This window comes from Scyliorhinus canicula, chromosome 2 (genome assembly GCF_902713615.1).
Source record: "Scyliorhinus canicula chromosome 2, sScyCan1.1, whole genome shotgun sequence".
Taxonomy (NCBI): Eukaryota; Metazoa; Chordata; class Chondrichthyes; order Carcharhiniformes; family Scyliorhinidae; genus Scyliorhinus; species Scyliorhinus canicula.
Window position 1 is genome coordinate 29,475,169 of NC_052147.1, and position 26,019 is coordinate 29,501,187.

Below are 26,019 nucleotides of genomic sequence, written 5' to 3' on the forward strand. Positions count from 1 at the left end.
GTCCGAGGTGCCCCAGGTGTTGTGGCGTTTTGCTGCTGACATCTGCAGCCACTGAGAATAAGGCCACTTTTCCAGTGGCGCAGGTGGAAATGCGTTGCCAGTACTCACCAGAGTCCTAACTTGCCCAGCTCCTCCTCATAACTAAAGTCTCTCACTTGGCAACACCTTGGAAAAAATTTGGTGTAACTTTCAAAGAACCTTTATATCTTTCCTGAAGTGGGGAGTCCAGAATTGTCCACAGTACTCTAGCTGAAGCTTAATCATTGATTTATTAAGTTTATGTATGCTTGTTTTTACATTCTATGCCTCTGCTTATAAACCCAATTACTTTTTAAGTCACCATATCAACTTGCCCTGAGACTGTTCAAGGTTTTTGTAGATAAAAACCCAGGTCTCTCTACTCATGTACACTTTTCAAAACCTCTAATTTTCTGGGTGGGATTCTCTGTTGCTGAGACTAAATGTTGATGTTGGGGCAGGATTTGTGGAGTTCCATGACAGCAAAATTGGCGCCGCACCTGGACGGATTCAACGACAGTTGAGGGGTTAGCACCGGTGCCGTGTGAAACACAACCGCTTCCGATGAGAAATGGCGCTGGATTCGCCAGATTCCCTATTGACACTCAGGAGGCTGACAAGCTGCAGCCGTGTATACACACTTCACTCCCCACACACACCATCCCAGCCAACAAGATGGCAGTGGTTGCGCTGGAGCACCCATCCCATTGGTAGAGGGTAACTGGGGGGGGGGGGGGGGGGGGGGTTGCCTGGGGGGACACCTATACGACCTGTGGCCCGAAGTTCACAGCGGGCAGTCAGTGGTGTGTGCAGCTGTATGGCTGCTTTGCCGACTGCGGCAATGGTGCTCTGTGTCCATCTACCCCGACCCCACAGCCCACCTCCTGGCCAGCCCACCTCCTGGCCGCCAGCCCACCTCCTGGCCACCCCCCACCCCCCCCACCCCCCCACCCCCACCCGCTACTCCCCCCAGCCCCGGCAGAAGACTCCCAGCCAGCGGCACAACTGTGAGAAAACTATGGCAAAGTTGGGCATTGTCCGTATCCCCACTCTCTCCCTCAGCAGCCACCGGTGCCTGTTTCACGTTTATTGAAAGCATGAGTGAACCTCGCCGTCGGGAATTCCCCCCCCCCCCCCCCAGTGGAGGCGGAGAATACCGGAGACCCGGAGAATACCGGATCAGGTCCCCTAATGATATGCCAATGCGTTCACTGTATGTGCGGGAGTGGAGTGCATTGACGCTGCTGTCGATCACCGCAGAACTGCGATTTGGCATGATACCAGCGCCCGCCACGATTTCAGCGCCAACTGATTCTCCAACCAATAGTGTTTCCCGATTCCAGCGTCCGCTGAGGGAGAATCCCGCCCAATTTCTTTTCAAATGAGGATGAGAAGAATAAAGCAAAAACCATGGAGTAAAAGTTGTTTTATTTTAATTACATAAATCGTATATAGAATGTACAATACAATTAGTCTGACTTGGTACAAATTTCCACCAAGTACAATAATATTTTAACTTGAGTTTCATTTCTTCTATCAGGTAATCTAGAAAGCCATAGAATTTTAAACTATAAAGTAAAATATTGCAAACGGATTCTGCTATTGTAGAAAACAAGATACGCAATGGGAGATCTAAATGATGCAAAATGATTAAATAAGCAAGCATTTAGCAGCACCTTGGAAAGGAAAACAGATGTAGAAAGTAGACCCCTAGAAAGCATTGATGATTTTGGTGCACTAGCTAAAATATTACTTATCAAACGGAGGTGCTGGTAGTTGCTTCATTATTACCGAGTTTTGTGACACTGGGTTTAACTTCTGCGCATTTGATGTAACCTCCTTGCCATGGCTTCCAGTTCACTTTCAATTGCTTCCAGATTCTCCAATTCTTGCTCCTGGGAAAATAGTAGACATGACTAAAAGTCAGTTATTCCTGAGAGGAACATTTCTAGAAGAGTGCTGAACAGTCTTTTTCACAGATGGAAAAGGATGACTTTCATTTATATAGCCCCTTTCATGACCTTCCTTCGCTCAGGCCTAAACAGCCTCCTGCTGTGCTTCCCAAACATTGCTGATCTTCTCCTACTGGCTAGTGGGGGGTAGTGGCCCCTTCAGTTGGTTCAAGGGCAGGCTGTGCGTGCCTTCTGCTAAACCTCAGCCAGGTTGGGGGCTGTCGGATAGGCGGGGCGGAGGGGCATTCCCTGGAATATGGTAGGCTCGCTCCATCTGTTAAACCACCCGCAGCGGACTGTAAAATTGTGCCTACAGTGACAGGATTGAGTGATTTGTGAAACTGGCTTCACAAAGCCACTTCACATCAGTGCAAAGTTGAAAGTATTTCCCATTGACACAAAACTTGCAGTGTTAATTGGACTGTATCCTTAATCACACATTTAAAATCAGGTTCTGCATGCACATATTCTGCAGACTCCCCCTGAAATCACCCTGCAACTACATCGAAGTAGTTGATGCGGCAGACTTTACAAGTCAAATATATTTTTTAAAAGATAGCAAAATTGAGGATTTTAAAATAAATTTATAGTGCCCAAATATTTTTTTTTCCCAATTAAGGGGCAATTTAGCGTGGCCAATCCACCTAACCTGCACATCTTTGGGTTGTGAGAGTGAAACCCACAGAGACACAGGGAGAATATGCAAACTCCACACAGACAGTGACCCAGGGCCGGGATCGCACCCGGGTCCTCAGCGCCGTAGGCAGCAATACTAACCACTGCACCACCGTGCCGACCTGCAAAATGGAGTTGATCCATGTAACAGGTGAATGATGTGTAGTCTTAGAGCCAAACTCATACCAATTTAATCCCAAAGTATTTTATTTTATTTACATCATTTCAGGTTTTGGCACCCAGTTTGTATTTTTACTGGATTGAGGAATGTCAGTGAAATAGGTAAAACTAGGGTCGATCTGAAGAAGTTCTAGTTTGTGAATAAAATAACAGCAGATGAATAGGTTGCACCCATTAGACCAGCCTTAGCCCCCATCATTTTGTTTCCTCTGCCTCATGAACACAGAAGATGTAAGCTCTTGAAATATTTTGTCTCACATCAGTTCTGTAGAACAAATTACGTTTACCATTATTGAGACTTACTGAATTAAGGGTTGCCACTGCATTATCTTGCAAACCACTGCCATCTTGGACATATTATCCACACGCAATAGCACATAGAGGTACAGCTAATGGAAATGTTCCATGATAGAATGCATGAATGTAATTACACCCATCACCATCAAGGATTTTTCAATTAATGGTTAGGAGCTACGGTCTATAAATTATCAAACAAAGAGAAACTTTAAATGCTTTCGCTCTACTAAGAGATGAAATCTGAAAACAAGAGATTCTAATTCACTCAAAACAATCAATCAAATTAGGCACTGGTCCTACCAGCTAAGAAAAACCTTAAACAGCTAAGATCCACCGGCCGCATTACAGTCTCCCTTGAGTGTGGTGCGGCCACTAAGTGCCGGGCGGGCCCTCTTGCAGGGCTTCCCGACCGTCTTTGCGCCTCGCAGGATTCACTAACGTCTCACGAGGCGCAGAATCTGAAACACATCCACAAGAGGCGTGACCAAAAGCGCGCACCGAAGCCGGTTTTCAACCGGCTAAGGCAAACTTACCCAGTATCCACCGGTAACGCAGGATCCAGCAGCCTCCCCAGTGAGACCGCAGCGAGGCGCCGTTCAGTACTGCCCCACACAAACGTTGGCCAGGCGGAATGGCACTGGGGTGGGGGGGAGGGTGTCCCGGGCTATTGGAGACCCCTGGGTGGTCAGGGTCAGTGCAGAGTGGCCCTCCGGCCATCACACTGGAAAGCCAGGGTGGCACAGCCAAGCTGGCAGGAGCACTGCCTGGGGGCCAGCGTGCAAGGGGGTGACATTGCCCAAGGGTGGGGAGTGTGGAGGACCCACAAGCTCACTTAGAGATTGGGGCACCTTTCAAAATGGCGGCCCTACCTCAAGAGTTCAGCTCCCTCGTGCTAAAAGAAATTCTAAGGGTGCAGTTCTCCCAAACAATTTCGAAGTTAATTTGTGGCGGGTTTTTGAGTTACCTACTGCTATTCAATGACACTCAGGGCGCGATTCTCCAACCTCGTTACACTGTCGCTCAAGCGTAACGAGGCCTGTCAATAGCAGAAGAGGCCAAAAAGACGATCCGTGCCAGGCGCCAAACAGTTTGCGATGCAGCCCACCCACCCCTGGAGGTGAAATTGGGATCTCGCCGTAGCATGACGAGAAACCAATTATCTCCACTTAAGCCCCATTTCCATACAATCTACGAGAGCCACCCCATATCCAATGGCCTCCCATCATTCAGCAGGGGGAAGGGACCGGGACACTCGGCTGGTGGGGCACTGGGTGGGGTGGGGCCTCCGCTGGGGTGGGTTGCCATGGGGTGTTGGGGGGGGGGCTACCGCTCGCGGCATCACCATTCCAACCTCTGGATTGTGTGTACCCCTTCCGGGGGCAACCCTTGTCCCTGCCCTTCTGCCCCAACCACCACCCATAACCCATAAGGCCTCTGGCCATATGGCTGAAGGCTATTGTGAATAGGGAATTGGCAATCGTGGTCAAGTGAGCACTTCACAGATGCCATGTGGATTCCCATGGGTGGGCGGACCTTGTAGCATGTGGGAGACATTGCCTGGCATCCCAATCACACCCTGATGCCTGGACACTTTGCCTGAACACTGCGGGAGGCAACACCACACAATCAATGTCCGAACACCCAGGAATGGGATACAGCTCCGGGGACATGTCCACGGCCAGAGTATGGGTGGCATGGGGAATGGGAGATGCCTGGAGAGATGGGCAAAGTGTCCAGGGCTCAGACTGCATTGCGGAAGGCGACATATTGGTTGTGGAAAGGGGTGGAACTTGGGGGAGCTGGTACCCACCGTCGCCACTCCATCGTCGGTGCCCATAGGGGCCCCAAGGTTCACCTTGGGATGGAGGGAGGGGCAGCTGGTTCGAGATGCCCCGGCTGCCCCTGCATCATCTGGCTCTGCGAGCCCTGACGGTTCTCCATTGCCTGCACCTTGTGTCAACGCCCTAGGCGATGCTCCTCAGGGATTGGGACAAGCTCGGCAGTGCCTCAGCAATGTCCATCCGAGAGTGGGACATGTCCCGCAGAACCTCATCAAGGTCAGCCTGGTACTAGGTGACATCCCTCAGCGAGGTGGACATTCTGTTGGGACCTACAGCCACGGCCGCCACCTACTACGTGTCACCTTGGACACCTTCACTCATGGTGCCGTCGTTGTGCACCAGGTTGTCCGCTGCGGTCACCACCCTAGCATTGACCTTGGTATCACGCATTGCTGGCGACATCTGCTGCACCTGTAGCCTCAGGGACTCCTCCAAACGGCTATTAGATCTATTGGAGCGACACTGATGTCACCCTCAGAATGTCCCGGCCACACCCTAACGTCTCCATCAGCTCCGGGTAACCCATTTCCAGAGGATCAGCATCAGGCTGGGACCCAGCTGGCTTCTGGGATCCAGCAGCCCTCCAACTGCTGCCTCGCCTGGGAGTTCCTACCTCCACCTGATGTGTATCATCAGCGATGTGGCACTCATCAGATTGTGCCCCAGACTCTTGACCACTAGTATTTTCCATCCAAGTATGTGGTGGGGGGTGGGGATGACAGCTGTGCCGCGATTATAACAGTTGCGCCCTCAGAGCTCTCCTCCTCAAGAGTCAGGAAAGGGGCCTCCTGGGATGGGCTGGTTCCATCGGCTGGAGGACCTGCGGGACAATGGACATGTGGTCAGTGGGAAGGATGGGTCAGTCAGTAAGGCAATCAGTACTCACGTTTGACAGGTCCTCTAGGTGGAGCCCGATGGTTAGACCATAAGTCTATAAGACATAAGAGCAGAATTAGGCCACTCGGCCCATCGAGTCTGCTCCGCAATTCAATAATGGCTGATATTTTTCTCATTCCCATTCTCCTGCCTTTCCCCCATAACTCCTCATCCCCTTATTAATCAAGAACCTATCTATCTCTTTCTTAAGGACTTGGCCTCCACAGCCTTCTGCGGCAGAGTTCCACAGATTCACTACCCTCTGGCTGAAGAAATTCCTCCTCATCTCTGTTTTAAAGGATTGTCCCTTTAGTCTGAGATTGTATCCTCTGGTTCTTGTTTTTCCTGCTAGTGGAAACATCCTCGCCACATCCACTCTATCCAGGCCTTGCAGTATTCTGTAAGTTTCAATAAGATCCCCCCTCATCCTTCTAAACTCCAACGTGTATAGACCCAGAGTCCTCAACCGTTCCTCATACGTCAAGCTCTTCATTCCAGGTATCATTCTTATGAACCTCCTCTGGACCCTTTCCAAGGCCAGCACATCCTTCCTTTGATATGGGGCCCAAAACTCAATACTCCAAATGGGGTCTGACCAGAGCCTTATACAGCCTCAGAAGTACATCCGTGGTCTTGTATTCTCGCCCTCTTGACATGAATGCTAACATTGCATTTGCCTTCCTAACTGCCGACTGAACCTGCACGTTAACCTTTAGAGAATTGTAAACAAGGACTTCCAAGTCCCTTTGTGCTTCTAATTTCCTAAGCATTTCCCCATTTAGAAAATAGTCTATGCCTCTATTTCTCCTTCCAAAGTGCATAAGCTCACACTTTTCCACATTGTATTCCATCTGCCACTTCTTTGCCCACTCTCCTAACCTGTCCAAGTCCTTCTGCAGCCACCCTGCTTCCTCAATACTACCTGTCCACCTACAGATCTTTGTATCATCAGCAAACTTAGCAACAGTGACTTTAGTTTCTTCTTCCAGATCATTAATGTATATTGTGAAAAGTTGTGATCCCAGCAGAGACCCCTGAGGCACACCACTAGTCACCGGTTGCCATTCTGAAAAAGACCCCTTTATCCCTACTCTCTGCCTTCCGCCAGTCGGCCAATCCTCTATCCATGCCCTTAAACACCATGGGCTCTTAACTTATTTAACAATCTCCTATGTGGTACCTTGTCAAAGGCCTTCTGGAAATCTAAATAAATCACGTCCACTGGTTCTCCTTTGTCTACCTTCCTTGTTACCTCCTCAAAGTCTCTAACGATTTGTCAGACATGACCTTCCTTTGACAAAGCTGTGCTGACTCAATCCTATTTTACCATCCACTTCCAAGTACTCTGCGATCTCATCTTTAATAATGGACTCTAAAATGACTAAAGTCAGGCTAACCGCCCTATAATTTCCCTTCTTCTGCCTCCCTCCCTTCTTAAACAGCGGTGTTATATTGGCCACTTTCCAGTCCTCTGGGACCCTCCCTGTCTCCAGTGGTTCCTGAAAGATCACGACCAATGCCTCCACAATCTCCTCAGCTATCTCCTTCAGAACCATGGGGTGTAGACGATCCGGTCCTGGTGATTTATCGACATTCACACCTTTCGGTTTCCCCTAACCTTTCCCTTAGTGATGGCCACTATATTCACTTGTGCTCCCTGATTCTCCTGGAGCTCTGGCACCCCGCTGCTGTCTTCCACTGTGAAGACTGATGCAAAGTTCTTCACCTCTGTGGCGTCCGCCAGCATCCACGTTGGGGACCGCCCTGTCCTCGGCCACACCGGTCATCTCCAGGGCCCGCTCCTCGAACGAGGTGAGGATTCTGATGTCCAGCCCCCCACCGCCAGTCTGAGCCCAATCCCGCCGATTGTGGGAGTGCTTTTCCTGAAGAGACAGAGAGGGCATTGTTAGCCACATGTGTGGTTGACAGTGGTGGGAGAGGGGGTGTGAAGGAGGGGTGGGGGGGGGTGGTTGATGGAGGAGTTGGGGGAAGGTCTTGGGGGCATTGGTGTCTACTCACTCGGCTGCCCGCTGTAAGTCATTGACCTCCTTCCGGCTCTGAAGGCCAATCCTCCTGGTCACACTCTGAGGTGACTGCTGCCGCCACCGTCAGTCCCAGGAAGCACTGGCTGCCGTATGGCTCACCCTCTGGGACCCTCTGGGAACAGGACATCCCTCCTGGTGTCCACCCCACCCAGGAGCCTCCCCAGGTCAACGTCCCCGAATCTTGGGGCTGGTCTCCTCGGCACCATTGTTGCGAGCTGGATGGGGTTGACTGAGCAAGTGCAGTTTAAGTGCTGTTTGACCTTTTAGCGGGGGGCTGGCAAGCACGGTCCTGGCGACTCAACTGACGAGCCTTCATTTGCAGCAAGAAGCCAATGATACCTCGTTAAGTGGACCGATTAACATTGAACAGCATTGCCGGCCTCGCTGGGCCGAGCACTGCAAAACTCGCAGCAATTCCTGCTCGCTACCACACTTAGAAATTCTTTCGGAGAATCGCGCCCAGAATCTTTGAATATTTTTAAGGCATACCTAGATATATTCTTAATTAATAAGGGGGTTAAAGGTTATTGGGAGTAGGCAAGAATGTGAAGTTGAGGTTATAATCAGATCAGGCATGATCTTATTGAATAGTAGAGCAGGCTTGACGGGCCGAGTGGCCTACTCCTGCTCCTAATTTGTTTGGCTCCAGGTTCAGTGGTTGTAATTTGAAAATGATGTCTCCACTCCCTGGCCTCTCTCTCTTCACAACCTTTGAGGCTGTCATTCACTCCCCATCTTCCACTTAACTCTGCTCTCAGCTTCAAGTGGGACTTCACTAAATGATACAATCAGCACTTAGCGCCCAGAGTATCACAAGCAATACCACAGGGCATCAGCAATGGACGCATGATTCTTTTCATAAATAAGCTGTTTTAAAAAATGACATAGAGTTCACTAGTGGAGCATTGATGAACTGTGTGACACAGAAGGACTGTGGGGTTAAGTCCCAACTCTTTCCAGGCTGCCATCGTATCTGAATCTCAGCTGAACCATCGGATAGGGGGGGATGAGGAAACTGTAGGTGAGGAATACAGGTTAACCCTCAGCACACACAATGTAGGTCAAATGTAGCTAATTGACAAAGGGCACCCAATAGAGGTTCTATTGGTGCATTTGTATAAAAGGTGTAACTGAGGAAGTGAAATTCATTTTACAGTAGCCACGTTTCCAAATTGGTGCTCATGCTTTTCTTGAACCTTCAAGTGCAATGCCATTGATGTTGGAACGCAATTTATTTAGCCAATCACGAGTAATTTAGTTTGCATTCAACTCTAGTATTGCTGTAGTTGCTGTGGTTTTGATTTGAGCCAAAGCTTGTAGTTAGTGTTAATGCAGCCAGCAATTGGGGTTCGGGCCTCAATCTGACACCACAACAAAGTGAAATGAGTTGGTGGTCTCACTTCACTTTGCTTCAAAGGCACTTCAAACACAATGCCAGATTTGTATTTCACAAGTTTAGCATTGGTGCAAGGCTGAAAGTGTTTTCCATCAACACAAAACTGGCAGTGTTAATTGGACTCTATCCTTAATCACACATTTTAAATCAGGTTCTGTGTACATGCATGCTGCTTCCCTGAAATTATATGCCTTTTGTTCTTGGATTTATGATTCTTTGCTGTAGCACCTCACCACATTTATGAAGCAAGTGAAGTGGAAAATTCTGAAACTGCAAAATGGGGCTGGTTTAGCTCACTGGGCTAAATCGCTGGCTTTTAAAGCAGACCAAGTAGGCCGGCAGCACGGTTCGTTTCCCGTACCAGCCTCCCCGAACAGGCGCTGGAATGTGGCGACTAGGGGCTTTTCACAGTAACTTCATTGAAGCCTACTCGTGACAATAAACGATTTTCATTTCATTTTTTCATTTAATTTTCATTTCATTTCAAACGCACCCATGCATTTATTACATGTTTATATGCCTATTTTGTGATTAAATACATCCATAAACTTGATATGAACTCACCACCATTTCTTTTTAAGCTGGAATTGTATCAGGTAATGAGCTAAGTCAATTTCTTTCCCGGTGTCTCTTTCTAGTATATGTACTTTCTGGAAACTCAGAGTTAAAAGCATCTCCGATGAATCAATGTGTTATTCGGTGAGCATCTAAACTATACACATCAGAAAGGCACCAAGTTCAATCCTTGGTCTCTGGGGTTAGCAGATCACAGTCGTGTTAATGGTCTGGGGTACTACAATTGGCCTTGCTAATAATTATTTCTGCTCCTGATCACTGTCCAGGAGCCCATGTCAGTCATCCCCATTTGTGGACATCAGCTGAAAACAATATCATCTTGGTCGCATTGCTTTCATTGATAAAAGGGCAGTGCAAAGCAACTTCCTCCAGCGGGACTTAAAACCTTGAGGAGGAGAGATAACTGGGACAAAATACAGCCACATATAAATACTATTTCTTGGCAATAGTGATATTGGCCTCTTATTCATCCCCCAAACTCAATGCTCTAGCATTGACAGCCATGGTATCAGCTGCCTCGGCACCAAGCTCTGGCATTCCCTCCTTCAACCCACCTCTCTCTCCCAGACGTGAAGCAATTCTTTCAAGCCTACCTCTTTAACCATGCTTTCAGGCCTAATATTTCCTTATGTGGCCATACGTTATATTTTGTTTGATGTAAAGTGCTGTCAATTTCCAGCTGACCACTTCAAAATCACTCAAGCCTGAAGGGAGATGACTGGAAAGCACTTAACTCTGCTTGAAGTGGTTGATGCTTTTAAAAATTGCCTAGAGCACTTCAGAGATACTCCAGCGTGAAGGGAGATGAATGGAGCAAAGATAACAGCTGTGTGTGTGTGGAAGCCGTCAATCACAGCCTAGTAAAAGAAATTAATGAATGTCTTGCAGCTCAAGGATCTGAAGTGGTTAAACACAGCTGATTGCTTTTCTCTTTTCAGGAGTTGACACTTGGTGCTTCCTGTGTCTGAGCCGGCAGGTGTATTGTCCAGGTGAGTGATACAACAGTAATTTGTTTCACTGCCTCTGTCTGGACTGCTCTCTAGCATCCCTCTTTTCTGGGGGGCTTCCAGATAGGGTTTTCTGTGGTATCTCTTTATTTAGGGGGTGATCTCTTTATCTAGGGAGCGGACTCTTTATTTAGGGGGTCTCGGGGGTGGGGGGGGGCAAAAGGGTGATCTGGTTGGGGTGGGCAGATCTTACATAATTGGGGGGGGGTGACCCTCAGATGAACTTTGGGGAATGATCCCTTTGACCCACCACAAGGTCCACGTTTGCCCATACCGGTAGTATTTCTTGCCCATGTGGTTCCAGCCCAGAAAATCACGCGAGCCCGGAGAATATGGTACCCGGCCCGTTAAATGGGTTTTAATGACCCATTCGTATTCTCCAGTTGGCACATGGGTGCGAACCTCAATCATGCCACCACCGGAAGATTGGAAATGGATCAACGTCCATCACGTTTTCTCCCCGCGCTGGATTCTCCGCCTCACCGGGAACTCCGCTACTGCCAGCGCAAGGCGCAGAATTTTGCCAAGATCTTTGTCTGCTTCTGTGGGTTATCCAACACCATTGTTACCACCTGACACGAGAGGGACCAGCCATCAGATTAAGGGTAAGTGACAATATGATAAAGACTTCAGTAAGCATCCACAGGTAAACAAAACTGAATTGACGGCCTTGACAGTACTGGGTGTTCTAGCTATTCTCTCACTATGGAAACCTTTCAATGTTTGATGGTAATGGTTACTATATTTAGAAATGGCTTAACTCACTTAATAAATTGGTTATTATTTTTAGAATAATATGTACAGGGTGAAGTGACCCACTTTAGCTAGTCAAACCATACGTGATTTTTAAAAAATAACAGCGAGCTTCTATTACCCGTTAATGCATGGTAGATTGAAATCAAGTATTTCTATGATTGACTATGGATAATTGAGCTTTCCATTATTATCTAACAGAATTGCAAGATTGAGCCTTAAAATTATAAAATAGATATTTATTTAAGGCGTCTACTTTAACTTTTATAATTTTTGTTCAGTATTTGTACTTTCTTTCTTAATGTTTCTCGCCCCTTTTCACTGTACCTCTATTTATGCCAATTCCCTTCCCACACTCAGCGGTGCACTAAAGCAGACTTTTTGTCTGTTTCCATAGCTAGCAATTCCTGGAACAGTTCGCTGCTCTATCGCCAGAGCTTATAGCTCCACTCCACATCAAGTGTGGCTGACCAGGAGTCTCTCCCGCTCTTACCACCAGCCATTGGCGTGTTGGAAGGATTTGCAGGCTGACCCTCGACCTGTTTGGCCACGTTATGTACGCGCCTTCCTTGGCCATCAAGTCCTGGGGTGGGACTCGAACCCAGCGCTTCTGGCTCAGAGGCAGGGACGATACCCACTATGTCAGAAGACCTCCTATTTTTATTCATGCATTATTGCTATAGGTGTGTCCAGTCACTTGTCACATTACTTCAGAATTAATGTTGCAAATTCCATGCCATTACACTTGAAATGATCGAAGGTGGTATTTTAATTGGATTTTCAATTTATTGCACTTGACCCACTCATAAAAACAGGCGATTCAGCAAACCCTATTGAAAAGTTTGGGTTGAGTCTATCTGCAGCTCTGTGTTGCCACATTGGTTGCCACAGGCAACCTCATATTTCCTATTCTCAGGTCCGATTGGTGTCCATGTTGGTAGCTTGTGCAGTTAAGTCATTGCCCATATTTAGAAGTAGAGATTATCTGCTGGTTGGTTGTATACCTCCACCCCTCGCTTTTAACCCTACTCCAAAATCCCCATTGCCTTCATTATCTAGCTTTCAATGCTGTAAGATTCCCTTGGCTTTCTCACACTTGCCACTGATAATCTAATCCTGTTTTAATCTAAAGAGTGAGTTTAATATTGCCCTGTGCGCCTCAACCTCATTCAATACCCTGGAACATCTACTGGTAATAGTAAACCGGCTGGGATACTCATTTCCTGATATCTTGTGTCATTGGGGAGGAGTTAATCTAACTTGGCAGGGGTGTGGGAACCATGAGATAATATTAGAGAGGAATACCAAGGCACACAGAATAATTGGAGAGATACATAGCACCAAAATAAGGAATAGTAAGTTAATAGGTGGGGTCAGAGTAAGGGAAAAAGTAATAAAGTCTAAATCAGGGTTATGGTGCATGTATGTGAATGCTTGGAGGGTGGTAAATCAGATTGGTAAACTACAGACAGCCATTAGGAAATATGATGTGGCCATAACAGAGATCTGGCTCAAAGGGTAGGACTGGGGCATTAGATTTCCTGGATACAAAGTGTTCAGGAAAGGAGATCAAAAAGTTGTGGGTGGTATTGATTAAGGAGAACATTTCAGTGCTGGAGAAATGATGTCCTGGAGGGCTAACGGTCAGAATCAATTTGACTAGAGCTAAGGAATAAAAAAAGGTACAATTACATTATTCGGTATAATTTATAGGCCACCTATACAAGTGAGAAGCACATGGAGGAACACATTTGCAAGGAAATTACAGGGAGGTGCAACATTTTTCGAGTACGTATAATGGAAGAATTGAATTATCCAAATATAGACTGGGATAGGAGTAGTGTAAAGGACAGGGTGGGGCAAGATTTCCCGTAATTTATTCAGGACCATTTTCCACAACAGACTGTTTGCCAGTCCAATGAGAAAGGAGACACTGCTAGACTTCGTTCTTGGGAATGAGGTGGATCAAGTGTCAGTCGGAGAAAATTTAGGGAATAGTGATCATTGCATCATAAAGTTTAGGCTGACTATGGAAAAGTTCAATGAACAATCCAGAGTTAGAATTATTAACTCGAGAAAGCCAACTTTAAGGGGTAAGAACAAATCTGGGCTGAGTAAATTGGAGTCAAAGTGAACAGGGAAAACAGTAACTGAACAATGGACTCACTTCAAAGAAGAGATAGTTCAGGCACAGTTAAGGCAAAATTCCCTGGAAAGGGCAAGGCACAACAAAAAATGCCAGAGTCCTGGGTGACAAAAGAATGAGAAAAAGAGTCGGAATACAACATAAAGGAGAAAAAGTGTGCTTATGATAGATGTCCGTGGGACTGTGGCGCTGAGAACCTGGGTTCGATCCCGGCTCTGGGTCACTGTGGAGTTTGCACATTCTCCCCATGTCTGCATGGGTTTCACCCCCACAACGCAAAGTTGTGCAGGTTATGTGGATTGGCCACGCCAAATTGCTCCTTAATTGGAAAAAAAAATAATTGGGAACTCTAAATTTATTTTAAAAAAAAGGATATGATAGATGTCTGCTGTAAATACAATGGAGAACCAGGCTGAATGTATAAGGTTCAGAGTGGGTGAAAAAGCAAATAAGAGAAGCAAAGAGTGAGTATGAACAGAGACTGACAGCCAACATAAAATGGAATCGTAAAGTCTTCTTTAGGCATATAGTTAAAAGAGTTGTAAATTGGAATAGGACTGATTAGGGGCCAAAAAAGTATATTTATACATGGAGACAGAGCGCATAGCTGAGGTATTAAATTAATGCTTTGCAACTGTCTCCACCAAGGACGAAGATACTACCCAAGCCATGATGAAAGAGACAATTCAGACACTAGAAGGGTTTGAAATTAATAAGTAGGAGTTATTGGATAGGCTGCCTATGCTTACAGTTGAGAAAGAACCAGGCCAAATAAGATGCATTGGAGGATACCGAGCGAAATGAGATCGGAAATTGCAGAGACACTTTCCATAATCTTTCAGCCTTCCTTAGTCTCAGGGATGATGCCAGGACTGCAGAATTGCAAACATTACAGGTTTGTTCTAAAATGGTGTAAAGATAAGTCCATAAACTACAGGCCAGTCAGTATACTTCGGTGCTGGGGAGGTACTAGACCTAATAATATGGTACAAAATGAATAGTCAGGTGGACAAATGCAGGTTAATTAAGGAAAGCCAGTGCTGATTCCTTAAGGGGAAATCATGTTTAACTAACTTGTTGGAGTTTTTGAAGAGGTGTCAGAGGGGGTTAATGAGGGTAATGCTGTCTATGTGGTGTACATGAAATTCCAAAAGACATTTGATACAGTGCCACATGACAGACTTGTGAAAAAAATGTAACTCCATGGAGTAGGGACAATAGTAACATCAATAGGGCATTGGTCGAGTGCCAGGAATCAGAGTAATGGTTAATGGATATTTTTCAAGCTGGAGGAATGTTTGTTGTGGAGTTCTCCAAGGTCAGTGCTGGGCTCCTTGCTTTTCCTGATGTATATTTATGACCTAAACCTTGGTGCACAGGAGGCAATTTTAAAGTTTGTGGATAATATGATACTTGGATATGACATTAGGAACTGAGAAGGGTAGTGTTGAACTTAGACAAGTTGGTGGAATGTGCAGACATGTGGCAGATCACCGACAACCAAAATTAAAGGGAATGCAAAGTCTCCGATAAGCTTAGACATAGTAAAAGATTGGTAAAATGAGTAAGGCCGAATAGGGACCAAAAAGAGGATTTACACATGGAGGCAGAGAGTGTCGGTAAGGTATTAAATGAATAGTTTTCATTGTCATTACCAAGGAAGAGGATGGAACAAGTGGAAGTTCAATGTGGAGAAATGTAAAGTGATTCATTTTTGGGAGGAAAACATGTAGGGACAATATAAAATAAAGGGTATAACTCTAACGGGGATGCAGGAGCAGATTGACCTTTGTGATTATATGCACAAGTCATTGAAGGTGGCAGGACAGGTCGAGAGAATAGTAAATAAAGCAAACAGTATCCAAGGCTTTATTAACAGGGGCATAGTGTATAAGAGCACGGAGGTTATGCTGAACTTGTATAAGGCATTTAGCCTCAGTTCGAGCATTGTCTACAATCCTGGGTGCCACACTTCAGAAAGGATATTAAGGTATTTGAGTGAGTGCAGGAAAGCTTCAAGAGAATAAATGGTTCTAGGAATGAGGAACTTCAGTTACGAAGATAGATTGGAGAAGTTCGGACTATTTCCCTTGGAAAAAAGAAGCCTGAGAGGAGATTTGACTAAGGTATTCAAAATCATGAGGGGTCTGGGCAGATGGGAATAGGTTGTTCTCACTTGTGAAAGGATCAAGAACGAGAGGGCACAGATTTAAAGTAACTGGCAAAATCTTTTGCACCCCGCGAGTGGTTAAGGGCTAGAATGCACTCCCTGAGAGCTCAATCGAAACATTGGAAAGGGAATAAGAGTGTTATATGAAAAGGAAGAATGTGTGTGACTGCGGTGAGAAGGTGGGAGACTGGCACTAAGTGAATTGCTCATTCGGAATGCTGGTACAGGCATGATGGGCTAAACGGCCTCCTTCTGCGCTGTGACAATTCTGTGATTTCCCTGCCATGCCATTTGTTTTTAAACACTACTCTTATTATAAAACACCATTCATCATTTGGGGTAGAACAAATGGATCACCCATCATAAACTCACATGGATTCATTTCCATTGATTTCCAAAATTACAACCCATATCTTCTGGCTGGCCAATGCCATATATGAATCCTGTAACTAGCGATCTGGACAGATAGACATGTCTTGCTCCTGGGGTCTGAATCTTGTCATGGTTAAAAGCATAATAATGAAAGACAGCCATTGCCTTGATGAGCTGGCTTCTCCCCAAGGGCAGAGATTAGGAACTCACAAGTAGCTGCACATCTACTGGAGGGCCACTCACTACCCCCCCCCCCCCCCCCCCCCCCCACCCCAGAGGAAGTAGTGGCTTACAGAAACGAACTTATTATGAGATCACACCTCCTTAGCAGCTCACCATCGCGACCATGACTCAGATCACCACCAATGGGAAGCACCAGAGTTAAAATAAACTTAAAATGATGCAAACCTCATTTTTCCGATTGGCACTTCCCTCCTCTTCTTTCTCTTTCTTATCTTCCGTTTCCGTCCTTTTACGCGGGTATGATGGAATGGGTTTCTTCTTCCTTATACCTTCCTCAGAGTGAGATCTTCTGTTCCCCCATGAATATTGGGAATTACTCAATTTGTTGTGTGGATTGGGATTTGCACGTCCAGTAAATTTACTTTTTCTCTCTAACACACCTCTGTCTTCATCACTCATTTCTCCATGTTTTTTTGAGTTCCGCTCTGGGGCCAGTTCACCCATCTTCTTCCATTTTTTTCTCTCCTCCCACTCTTCTTCAGATAACCCGTCCTTTTCATCGCTGATATTTGAGTATTCATCTTCTTCCACATCTTCATCCTCTGAATTCTGGTGGCTCATGTTGTTCTCATTGGCCCTTATGTCTTCTTCTGAGACCGTCCCATCACCCTCCAGCTCTGAAAGCTCCTTGGCTTCACTTTGGTTTCTGTCCACTTCCCTGGTTTCTCCATCTTCTTGTGAACGTTCTTCATCATTAGAAAGCGGCTCATTCTTATTGTCATTGTAATCACTGTGGTCTTCCTCAAGCTCTTCCCCACTCTCTTTGATTTTACCTTCATCCACTTCCTCTTCCTGGGCATACTCGTCTTCAATTTGCTCACTTTCTTCTGGACTGTGTTCCTCACTTCGACTCTGATCTTGGGACTGCTGCACAGAAGACTCCTCCTCAGAGGAGCCATTCGTCACTGGCGCTTCTCTTACTGCCTCTTCCTTTTCTGTTGCCATATCTCTACTATCAGCTACATCGCTGTTGGAATCGGAGGTTTTATCCGTCATTGTCAGAAAGCTGTATCCACTGACATTTGGCTGTGTTCCCTGTATGCTGTCCTGCTCTTTGTCCTTTATTTCCAATGTCTCAGCAGATGATCCTTGCTGTTCCTCTGTGGGGGTTTCATGTGATTTATCTGCAGAGTAATCAATACGGCGAGTGAACTTTCAAGAATTCGTTTTGATCAATTGCTTTTACTCATAACAGCACTCAGGTGCACAAATTTCTTGTTGAAACACAGATTTCTAAGTGAAGCAAGGACAAACTAAAGCTTGCTGAATAATCATTTAATAAATATTATTATGTTCAATGCTACTTCCATTTTTTAAAAACGATGGCACAGAGAACAATCTACACATAGCAACTGCGCAAATCAGGATATCAGCAATGTCACGTTTATGCAATGCAATCTATTTTAAACAGTCCTCGGTGATCTGATATCTATAAACTAAAATTGCTGTGACATGCAACTAGATTCTGGCAATGCGCCACAAATATTATTAGCCAACTTTGCATTATTTCCAAACAACCAGATGGTCTGCAACTCTATAGGCATTTGGATTACACCGAGACTCTGCAACATGCGCTAAGGATGAGGTGGGTTACCTCTACACTAACCTGCTGATGATATTGTTTTGTCAATGTGATTCTTGACAGCAACAGCTAAGTTGTCATTGAAATCACTGCTCAGCTTTTTATGTAGCTCTTTCTCATTGGCCCCTGCACCAACATTTCAAAGAAAAGGCATTATTGGAAAAAAGTTATGAATCTTATGACCTTATCCAGAGCTTTGGACTTTCAGGCGGAATGGGTTGTATGAATGGTTGAGCATATCATCCTTTTTCACATGACCGTTTCCGGATGTTCCCATTTACTGAGTCCTTGATCATATCCGATTCAAACATTTTGAGCTCACCTTGAGGATGGCATTACTCGCAGCTTATTACGTCTCCAGTTAATATAGAACTTCACAGTAACCCAAGAAGGCCCTTTATTACTGACTATCAGGTTTCAATAGATATTGTGGCGATATCTTTATAGATACACTCTTCCTTATCATTAGATTGTCATCTGTGTGTTTAATTGTGTTGACAGCACTGGAAATTATGGATGACTGTATTAACGTCCATGGCAAACGCTGGCTCAGTGTTTCAAACATTGGTAATTATTTTGAAATAATGATCTATTTTGTTGAAGTTGATCCTCCAAACCAGTGCTCCAACAGTGAGAATGGGCCTGGCAGGAGTGACAGTTGTGGTAAAAAGCACGTTTTCACTGCTGGGACCCCCAGAAACTTTGCCCAACTGTCTGTAAGCTTTTGGGTTGAGATTGATTTGTCCTCAAGGAGAGAATCCACACTCAATTGGCGCAATTCTCCGCCCCCACGCCGGGGGCAGAATTGCGGGGACTGGGTGAGTCCCGCCACGCTGCCCGCACGCGATTCCCCCCCCCCCCGCCCCCCCCCCCCCCCCCCCCCCCCCCAAACGGCGCACCGAGATTTACGACAGGTCGCTCAGAGAATTGCCGCTCGCCCTTTGTAACGGGCGAGCGGCAGTTCTCTGGCCCGGATGCCTGCCCAATACGATGGGTTCACGCCGGCGCCAACCACACCTGGTCGCTGCCGGCGTGAACAGCGCGCGAGCGCTGCGTGGGTGGCCTGTGGGGGGGGGGGGGGGGGAGGGAGGATCGAGCACCTGGGGGACGCTCAGAAGGGATCTGGCCCGTGATCGGTGCCCACCGATCGGCAGGCTGGCATCTCTGAAGGACACACTCTTTTACTCCGCCGCCCCGCATCATCACTCCTCCATGTCTTGCGGGGTGCCCGCGGGGAGGACAGCAACCGTGCATGCGCGGGTTGGTGCCGGCCAACCTGCGCATACGCGGTTGATGTCATTTACGCGACACCAGCCGCGTAATTTACATGGCGCCGCGGCTGCCGCGCGTAAATGACGCGGCGCTGCTCCTAGCCCCCCAGGGGTGGGAGAATAGGGGGCGAGGAGTGGCCTCCGACGCCAGAGTGAAACTCTCCGGTTTTCTCTCCGCCGTCGGCACTTAGTCTCCCTTTGGGAGCATCCCGCCCAATGTTGTGAACAAACAGAACTCTGACAGACATTTTCAGATTCCTCAGTGGCTTGATTGGGGTGGCATGGTTACACAGTGGCTATCACTGTTACTTCAAAGCTTCGATTCCCGCTTGGGCCACTGTCTGTGCGGAGTCTGCAAGTTCTCCCTGTATCTGTGTGGGTTTCCGGGTACTCCGGGTCCACCCACAGTCCAAAGATGTGCAGGTTAGGTGGATTGGCCATGATAAATTGGCCTTAGTGTCCAAAAAGGATAGGTAGGGTTACTGGGATAGGCTGGAAGTGTGGGCTTAAGTAGAATGCTCTTTCCAAGGACCGGTGCAGATCAATGGGCCGAATGGCCTCCTTCTGAACAATAAATTCTATGATTCTATGATTTCTTAGTATACTGATGGGTTCTTTCTGGAAATTAAGCAGCCAAAAAAAAAAATTCTTCAAAGTTGATCTCTACCCACTATAGCAGGCTATCCAGTGCTTCATTGGGCAGCACGGTAGCATTGTGGTTAGCACAATTGCTTCACAGCTCCAGTGTCCCAGGTTCGATTCCCGGCTTGGGTCACTGTCTGTGCGGAATCTGCATGTTCTCCCCGTGTCCTTCATTGCTAGAGATGGAGTTTAAGACTAGGGAGGTTATGCTGCAATTATATAAGGTGTTAGTGAGGCCACGTCTGGAGTATTGTGTTCAGTTTTGGTCTCCTTACTTGAGAAAGGACGTACTGGCACTGGAGGGTGTGCAGAGGAGATTCACGAGGTTAATCCCAGAGCTGAAGGGGTTGGATTATGAGGAGAGGTTGAGTAGACTGGGACTGTACTCGTTGGAATTTAGAAGGATGAGGGGGGATCTTATAGAAACATTTAAAATTATGAAGGGAATAGATAGGATAGATGCGGGCAGGTTGTTTCCACTGGCGGGTGAAAGCAGAACTAGGGGGCATAGCCTCAAAATAAGGGGAAGTAGATTTAGGACTGAGTTTAGGAGGAACTTCTTCACCCAAAGGGTTGTGAATCTATGGAATTCCTTGCCCAGTGAAGCAGTTGAGGCTCCTTCATTAAATGTTTTTAAGGTAAAGATAGATAGTTTTTTGAAAAAAAAAGGGATTAAGGGTTATGGTGTTCGGGCCGGAAAGTGGAGCTGAGTCCACAAAAGATCAGCCATGATCTCATTGAATGGCGGAGCAGGCTCGAGGGGCCAGATGGCCTACTCCTGCTCCTAGTTCTTATGTGTCTGCGTGGGTTTCCTCCAGGTCCTCCGGTTTCCTCCCATAGTCCAAAGATGTGCAGGTTAGGTGGATTGGCCATGCTAAATTGCCCTTAGTGTCCAAAATTGCCCTTAGTGTTGCGTGGGGTTACTGGGTTATGGGTAGAGGGTGGAGGTGTTGACCTTGGGTAGGGTGCTCTTTCCAAGAGCCGGTGCAGATTCGATGGGCCGAATGGCCTCCTTCTGCACTGTAAATTCTATGAAATAAAATTCTATGAAACCTGATTTCATTAGAGTCGAATGCACATCTGGGTCAAGTTTGATTTGAACCTATGTAAATTTTTTCCACCCCACATGTTCACTGCAGCAGTCACAGCGACTGAAAAGAAGTCACTTAGAGAGGTTTTAATTAAATAAAGGTAACAGTTATCATAGGGAAACCAGGGCTGCAAAACTCTGTTTTTTGTCTTCCAATCAGCGTGTGGAGGCAGTGGTTTATGGAGGAAGTGGGTCATGTGCCGTGAGTGTTAGATTGGCGTTTAGTGGGGCACACAGCCAGCGAGCCTGGCACTATTTCAGACTCAAGACTTAAGCATTACAAGTCTCCTGGTTTACAGTTACACAGTACCTTCGGCCGCAATCTCCTGTAATTCTCGTAGCAGATTCTGATGTCGAAGCACAGAGATGATTCTCTCATCTGCACAGAATAGGAAAGCTAATCAGCATTAACAATCCGAGAATGTGACCACTTTGTAATGATTTGCATTTGCATGGCAAGGTTAACCGTAGATTTCACTCTGTTAACTTGTAAATAGCTATATAATTTTTATATGTATCTTACACTAGTAAAGATTAATTGATTTACAGTGATACTGGCGTTGGACATTAAGTTAACGAGGAAAGGGTAATAGATAATGATATGGGATGAAATCAGCCTACCTCCCCTGAGAACATCCATGCATTGCTGGCTGATTGGCAAAGAGCTGGGTTTGGACAGAGTGTCAGAGATGACCTCGACAACACACCTCATCACCTAGACGGGAGAGAGCAGGGATCCGTTAGCTGTTTTTGGGGGGCGATAAGTTCCCAGCCCCATCCATGGGAAAGGCGTCCAAGGTCAAAAAGAGGTCAAACAACAACAACCCCACGGAGACTTATCTCTATCTTACCTTGACGTCGGCTGTCGATTGCTCAATGGGCACAGGAGAGGAGGAAGCTGTAACAGAGAGAGAGAGAGAGAGAGGAAACAAAAACACAAGTGAGAGGAATTTCAAGGACCTGTCCGCGGTGGTTGGGGGGAGGGTCAAGACTTGAGAGTTTGGAAAGAGCGAAATAAACATGCAATTTCTTATGAGCACTTTATTCCTACACCAACGACCGATCAGCAAGCCACTGGCTGCAAACTGGGTAGTTGGAGCCTGCAGCAGAGAGAGAGAGAGAGATGGGGCCAGCTCCTCGCCTCTCTCTCAATCCTCCTCTGTCCTTGGTGCTGAAAGGGGTCATTCCCGCCTTACATTACTCCTAATTCCTAACCACTTATTTTCCCTTTATATATACATATAAAATCAAACCACACTATATCTGCCATATAGTTTATCCAGAAACAGGAAACAAATTAATCACCCTTACCTTGAATCGCAAATAAAAGAACATTGAAAAATCCCAATGATATCATCTTTTTTTTTAAACCTCTTTCTTTTTGCAGGATTCTCAATAGATGCAACAACAGCAAATTAAACAAAAAACAGCCCAGATCGTGCTTTCTCGTGAAGCACCCTCCCCTCTCTGCCCTTCAAGAATGAAACAAAAAAAAAACTGGAGAATCTCCCGATGGGATGACTTGGGGGTGCTGGAGACTGGAGGGCTGGTTGTGCTGAGCTGAGCTGAGCTGTGCTGTCTGCTGCAGGACTCCTGCGAACAGCGTGCACCGCAGCAGCAGCGATTCCACCTTTAAATCCCAGCAGCCGGATGTGACATCGAACAGAATCGACTGAAATCCCAGCAGCGTCCAAGGCAGGAGCCAATCCAGGTGAGCAAAATGCAAAACCCTCCACAATCCACCTGGCATCCAGCAGCTCCTGACTCTGGCAGACAAAGGGGGGGAAAGGGTTTCTAGGAAAGCCACTCGCTCTCCCTGTGCCTAAGCACTGATGGCCGGTGAGCTAAGGAGGGGGGACAAAAAGGTCGCCAGAAGGTTCACCGCTAGAAAATAAAAAGCCAACCGTATCTGAAGCATCCCGGGATCAAAACTTGTGAGGGTGGAATACAACTTGGAGACTTGGCTCTGAGTTTCTGCATCAGGGTTAAAATGTAATATTTTATGTACAGAATATTGTTATGTATGTTTTTCTAATGGCTTTTGAGTATTCGAACCTCCCCTGCATTCATTGGCGTTTTTAAAGTATCCTGTTATCCAAAATGTTTGTTATTAAAGAACTAATATTTGCATTTATATAGCGCCTTTCCCAACCACCAGAGATCTCCATTTCAGCGTGCTTTACAGCCAATGAGACACGTTTGAAGTGCAGTCACTTTTGTACAGCAGCTAGAGCAAGCTCCCACTAACAGCAATGTGATGGTGACCTGATCATTTGTTTTTGTGATGTTGGGTTGGCTCACACACTGGGCATGATGCCCCTGTGCTACTTTGAGATATATCCACCCGAGAGGGCAGATATGGCCTCATTGTCACATCTTATCCAAAAGCCAACACTTCTGACAGTGCAGGACTCCATCAGTAGTGCAGCTGAGTGCCAGCCTTGATTTTGGTGCTCGTGTCCTTGAGTGGGATCTTATTCAAAATACTGCACCCACTGGCAATCTGAAACAAGGAACTCAAAACGCTGGAAATATTCAAAAGGCCAATCACTGTGCATGGGCAAGAATCATGCCTGAAATGTTCTTTGTTCTCCCTGATCAGATAGTTCCTTCTCCTACTGTCTTTGAGACATGCTGAAATATAGGAACACAGGTTCTTAGAAGGGGCATTGAATGTTCTGATGGAGGCCGTTCAGAGGAATAGTAATGGGACATTGTTGTAAACCCTTTGTCTGTTCTGTGTTCCCTTCTTCTTATCTTCCCTCTTAATCCCTGCCCTGCTGGCTGCTGTTAATCTACAGCTCCTGTAGATTCGAAGGACAAATATGAATGCGGAAAACAGGGTTAACGGTAAGGTTCTTGGCAATGTAGAGGAGCAGAGAGATCTTGGGGTCTATGTTCATAGATCTTTGAAAGTTGCCACTCAAGTGGATAGAGCTGTGAAGAAGGCCTATAGTGTGCCAGCGTTCATTAGCAGAGGGATTGAATTTAAGAGCCGTGAGGTGATGATGCAGCTGTACAAAACCTTGGTAAGGCCACATTTGGAGTACTGTGTGCAGTTCTGGTCACCTCAGTTTAGGAAGGATGTGGAAGCTTTGGAAAAGGTTCAAAGGAGATTTACCAGGATGTTGCCTGGAATGGAGAGTAGGTCTTATGAGGAAAGGTTGAGGGTGCTAGGCCTTTTCTCATTAGAATGGAGAAGGATGAGGGGCGCTTGATAGAGGTTTATAAGATGATCAGGGGAATAGGTAGAGTAGACAGTCAGAGACCTTTTCCCTGGGTGGAACAAACCATTATAAGGGGACAGAAATTTAAGGTAAATGGTGGAAGATATAGGGGGGATGTCAGAGGTAGGTTCTTTACCCAGAGAGTAGTGGGGCATGGAATGTACTGCCTGTGGAAGTAGTTGAGTCAGAAACGTTAGGGACCTTCAAGCGGCTATTGGATAGATACATGGATTATGGTAGAATACTGGAGTGTAGGTTAATTTGTTCTTAAGGGCAGCACGGTAGCATTGTGGATAGCACAATTGCTTCACAACTCCAGGGACCCAGGTTCGATTTTGGCTTGGGTCACTGTCTGTGTGGAGTCTGCACATCCTCCCCGTGTGTGCGTGGGTTTCCTCCGGGTGCACCGGTTTCCTCCCACAGTCCAAAGATGTGCAGGTTGGGTGGATTGGCCATGATAAATTGCCCTTCGTGACAAAATTCTATGATCTATGATTAATCTAAGTTTGGCACAACATTGTGGGCCGAAGGGCCTGTTCTGTGCTGTATTTCTCTATGTTCTATGTTCTTGCCCTGCTGCTACACTGAGATTTTTGCTTAAACTACAAATTCTGAACAAACTGAAACACCCCTGGTCTAATGGACTAGCCAAGACTTTCCCTTTAGGTTCTGTGGCAGAGCCTGTGATATCAGTTTGATAGACTTGGCAAACAGCCAATCAGTGAGTGTGGAATTCTGTACAGTCTGTTTGTACATTGCATATATAGGTGTACAAACATTCCATTGATTGGTGTTGCTTGTGATTGGTGGAGCCATTCAGGATCTTCTGGAAGAAAGGCGGGTCATGTGAAGAGATCCATTTTTTTCTGAATTCTATGAGAAGAGATTCATCCTGGAAGCAGCTGGAAGGCACTCTCTGCTCTCTGCCAGGTAATTTTAAAATCTCCTAGTCAGACCTGGGAAGGCACTCCTGTTTAAAAGACAGACAGCAGTCAGAACTGTGAAGGAAACATCGGAGTGAAAGATTGCAGCAGTTTCACACCAGGTCGGTGATTCTTTAATCCTCCATCTGAATGGCTGAGAGGAACCCAAACTGAGAACTCTCTTTATAATACAGCTGGTGTTGCTGCACAGAGATCAGGCGAACAGTAAAACCTGTAAACATTCTCAGGTATAAAGCTCTAGTAATATTTTGGGGTGATAGAGGCTCCATCTGGCGGACGGAGGTCAGAATTGCAAAACAATGAGCCAAAGGGGCTGTTCAGCTTAAGGTCCAAACGTGGCCACCTTGGAGACGCATTAGCACCTAATGTATCTGTGTAAAATATCCCCCAGTGACTGCACAATTAGATGTGTTCTATATCATACTAATTCACTTGGAATCTTATCACTTCCCAATAATATGAGTGAAAGGTTTCTGACTACGTGGTTATGATGTGTGTGGAAATGCCATACATTACATTGTTCTGTATAAGGAAAATTTGAATGTTTATAAAATGTATTCTTTCATAGCATGTGGACATTGCTGGCACAAGCCAGTGTTGTGGTCCCTCCCTAATTGACCTTTGGAAAGTGATTGTGTGCCACCTCCTCGAATTGCTGCAGTCTATGTGGTGTATGTACACTCACAATGCTATTCGGAAGGGAGTTCCTTGATTTT

At 46.3% G+C, this 26,019-nt stretch overlaps 1 protein-coding gene and 1 long non-coding RNA gene across 2 annotated transcripts in view; one reads left to right on the plus strand and one right to left on the minus strand.

Annotated features, from left to right (window-relative positions):
* Positions 1-1,429: 1,429 nt before the first annotated feature.
* Positions 1,430-22,717, minus strand: LOC119951817 (chromogranin-A-like). The gene is made up of 7 exons (XM_038775184.1): positions 22,444-22,717; positions 21,984-22,030; positions 21,754-21,847; positions 21,443-21,511; positions 18,154-18,255; positions 16,713-17,671; positions 1,430-1,913 (listed from the first exon to the last, which is right to left on the minus strand). The coding sequence occupies exons 1-7, from the start codon at positions 22,487-22,489 to the stop codon at positions 1,830-1,832; spliced, it is 1,401 nt and encodes a 466-aa protein (XP_038631112.1). The 5' UTR covers positions 22,490-22,717; the 3' UTR covers positions 1,430-1,829.
* The window catches only part of LOC119951849, a 226,670-nt gene continuing 223,358 nt past the window's right edge, over positions 22,708-26,019 (plus strand). The window contains exon 1 of the long non-coding RNA XR_005457683.1: positions 22,708-22,843. This is a non-coding gene — a long non-coding RNA (uncharacterized LOC119951849). The remainder of the gene's footprint in view (positions 22,844-26,019) is intronic.

What these genes read in the sequence shown, in the direction of transcription:
- LOC119951817 (XM_038775184.1), bottom strand. Translation starts at nt 22,489, where the DNA reads ATGATATCATTGGGATTTTTCAATGTTCTTTTATTTGCGATTCAAG. An exon ending in CATGGATGTTCTCAGGGGAG is followed by an intron (nt 21,512 to 21,753) that starts GTAGGCTGATTT and finishes TATTCTGTGCAG; the next exon opens with ATGAGAGAATCATCTCTGTG. An exon ending in CAAAACAATATCATCAGCAG is followed by an intron (nt 17,672 to 18,153) that starts GTTAGTGTAGAG and finishes ATTACTCTGCAG; the next exon opens with ATAAATCACATGAAACCCCC.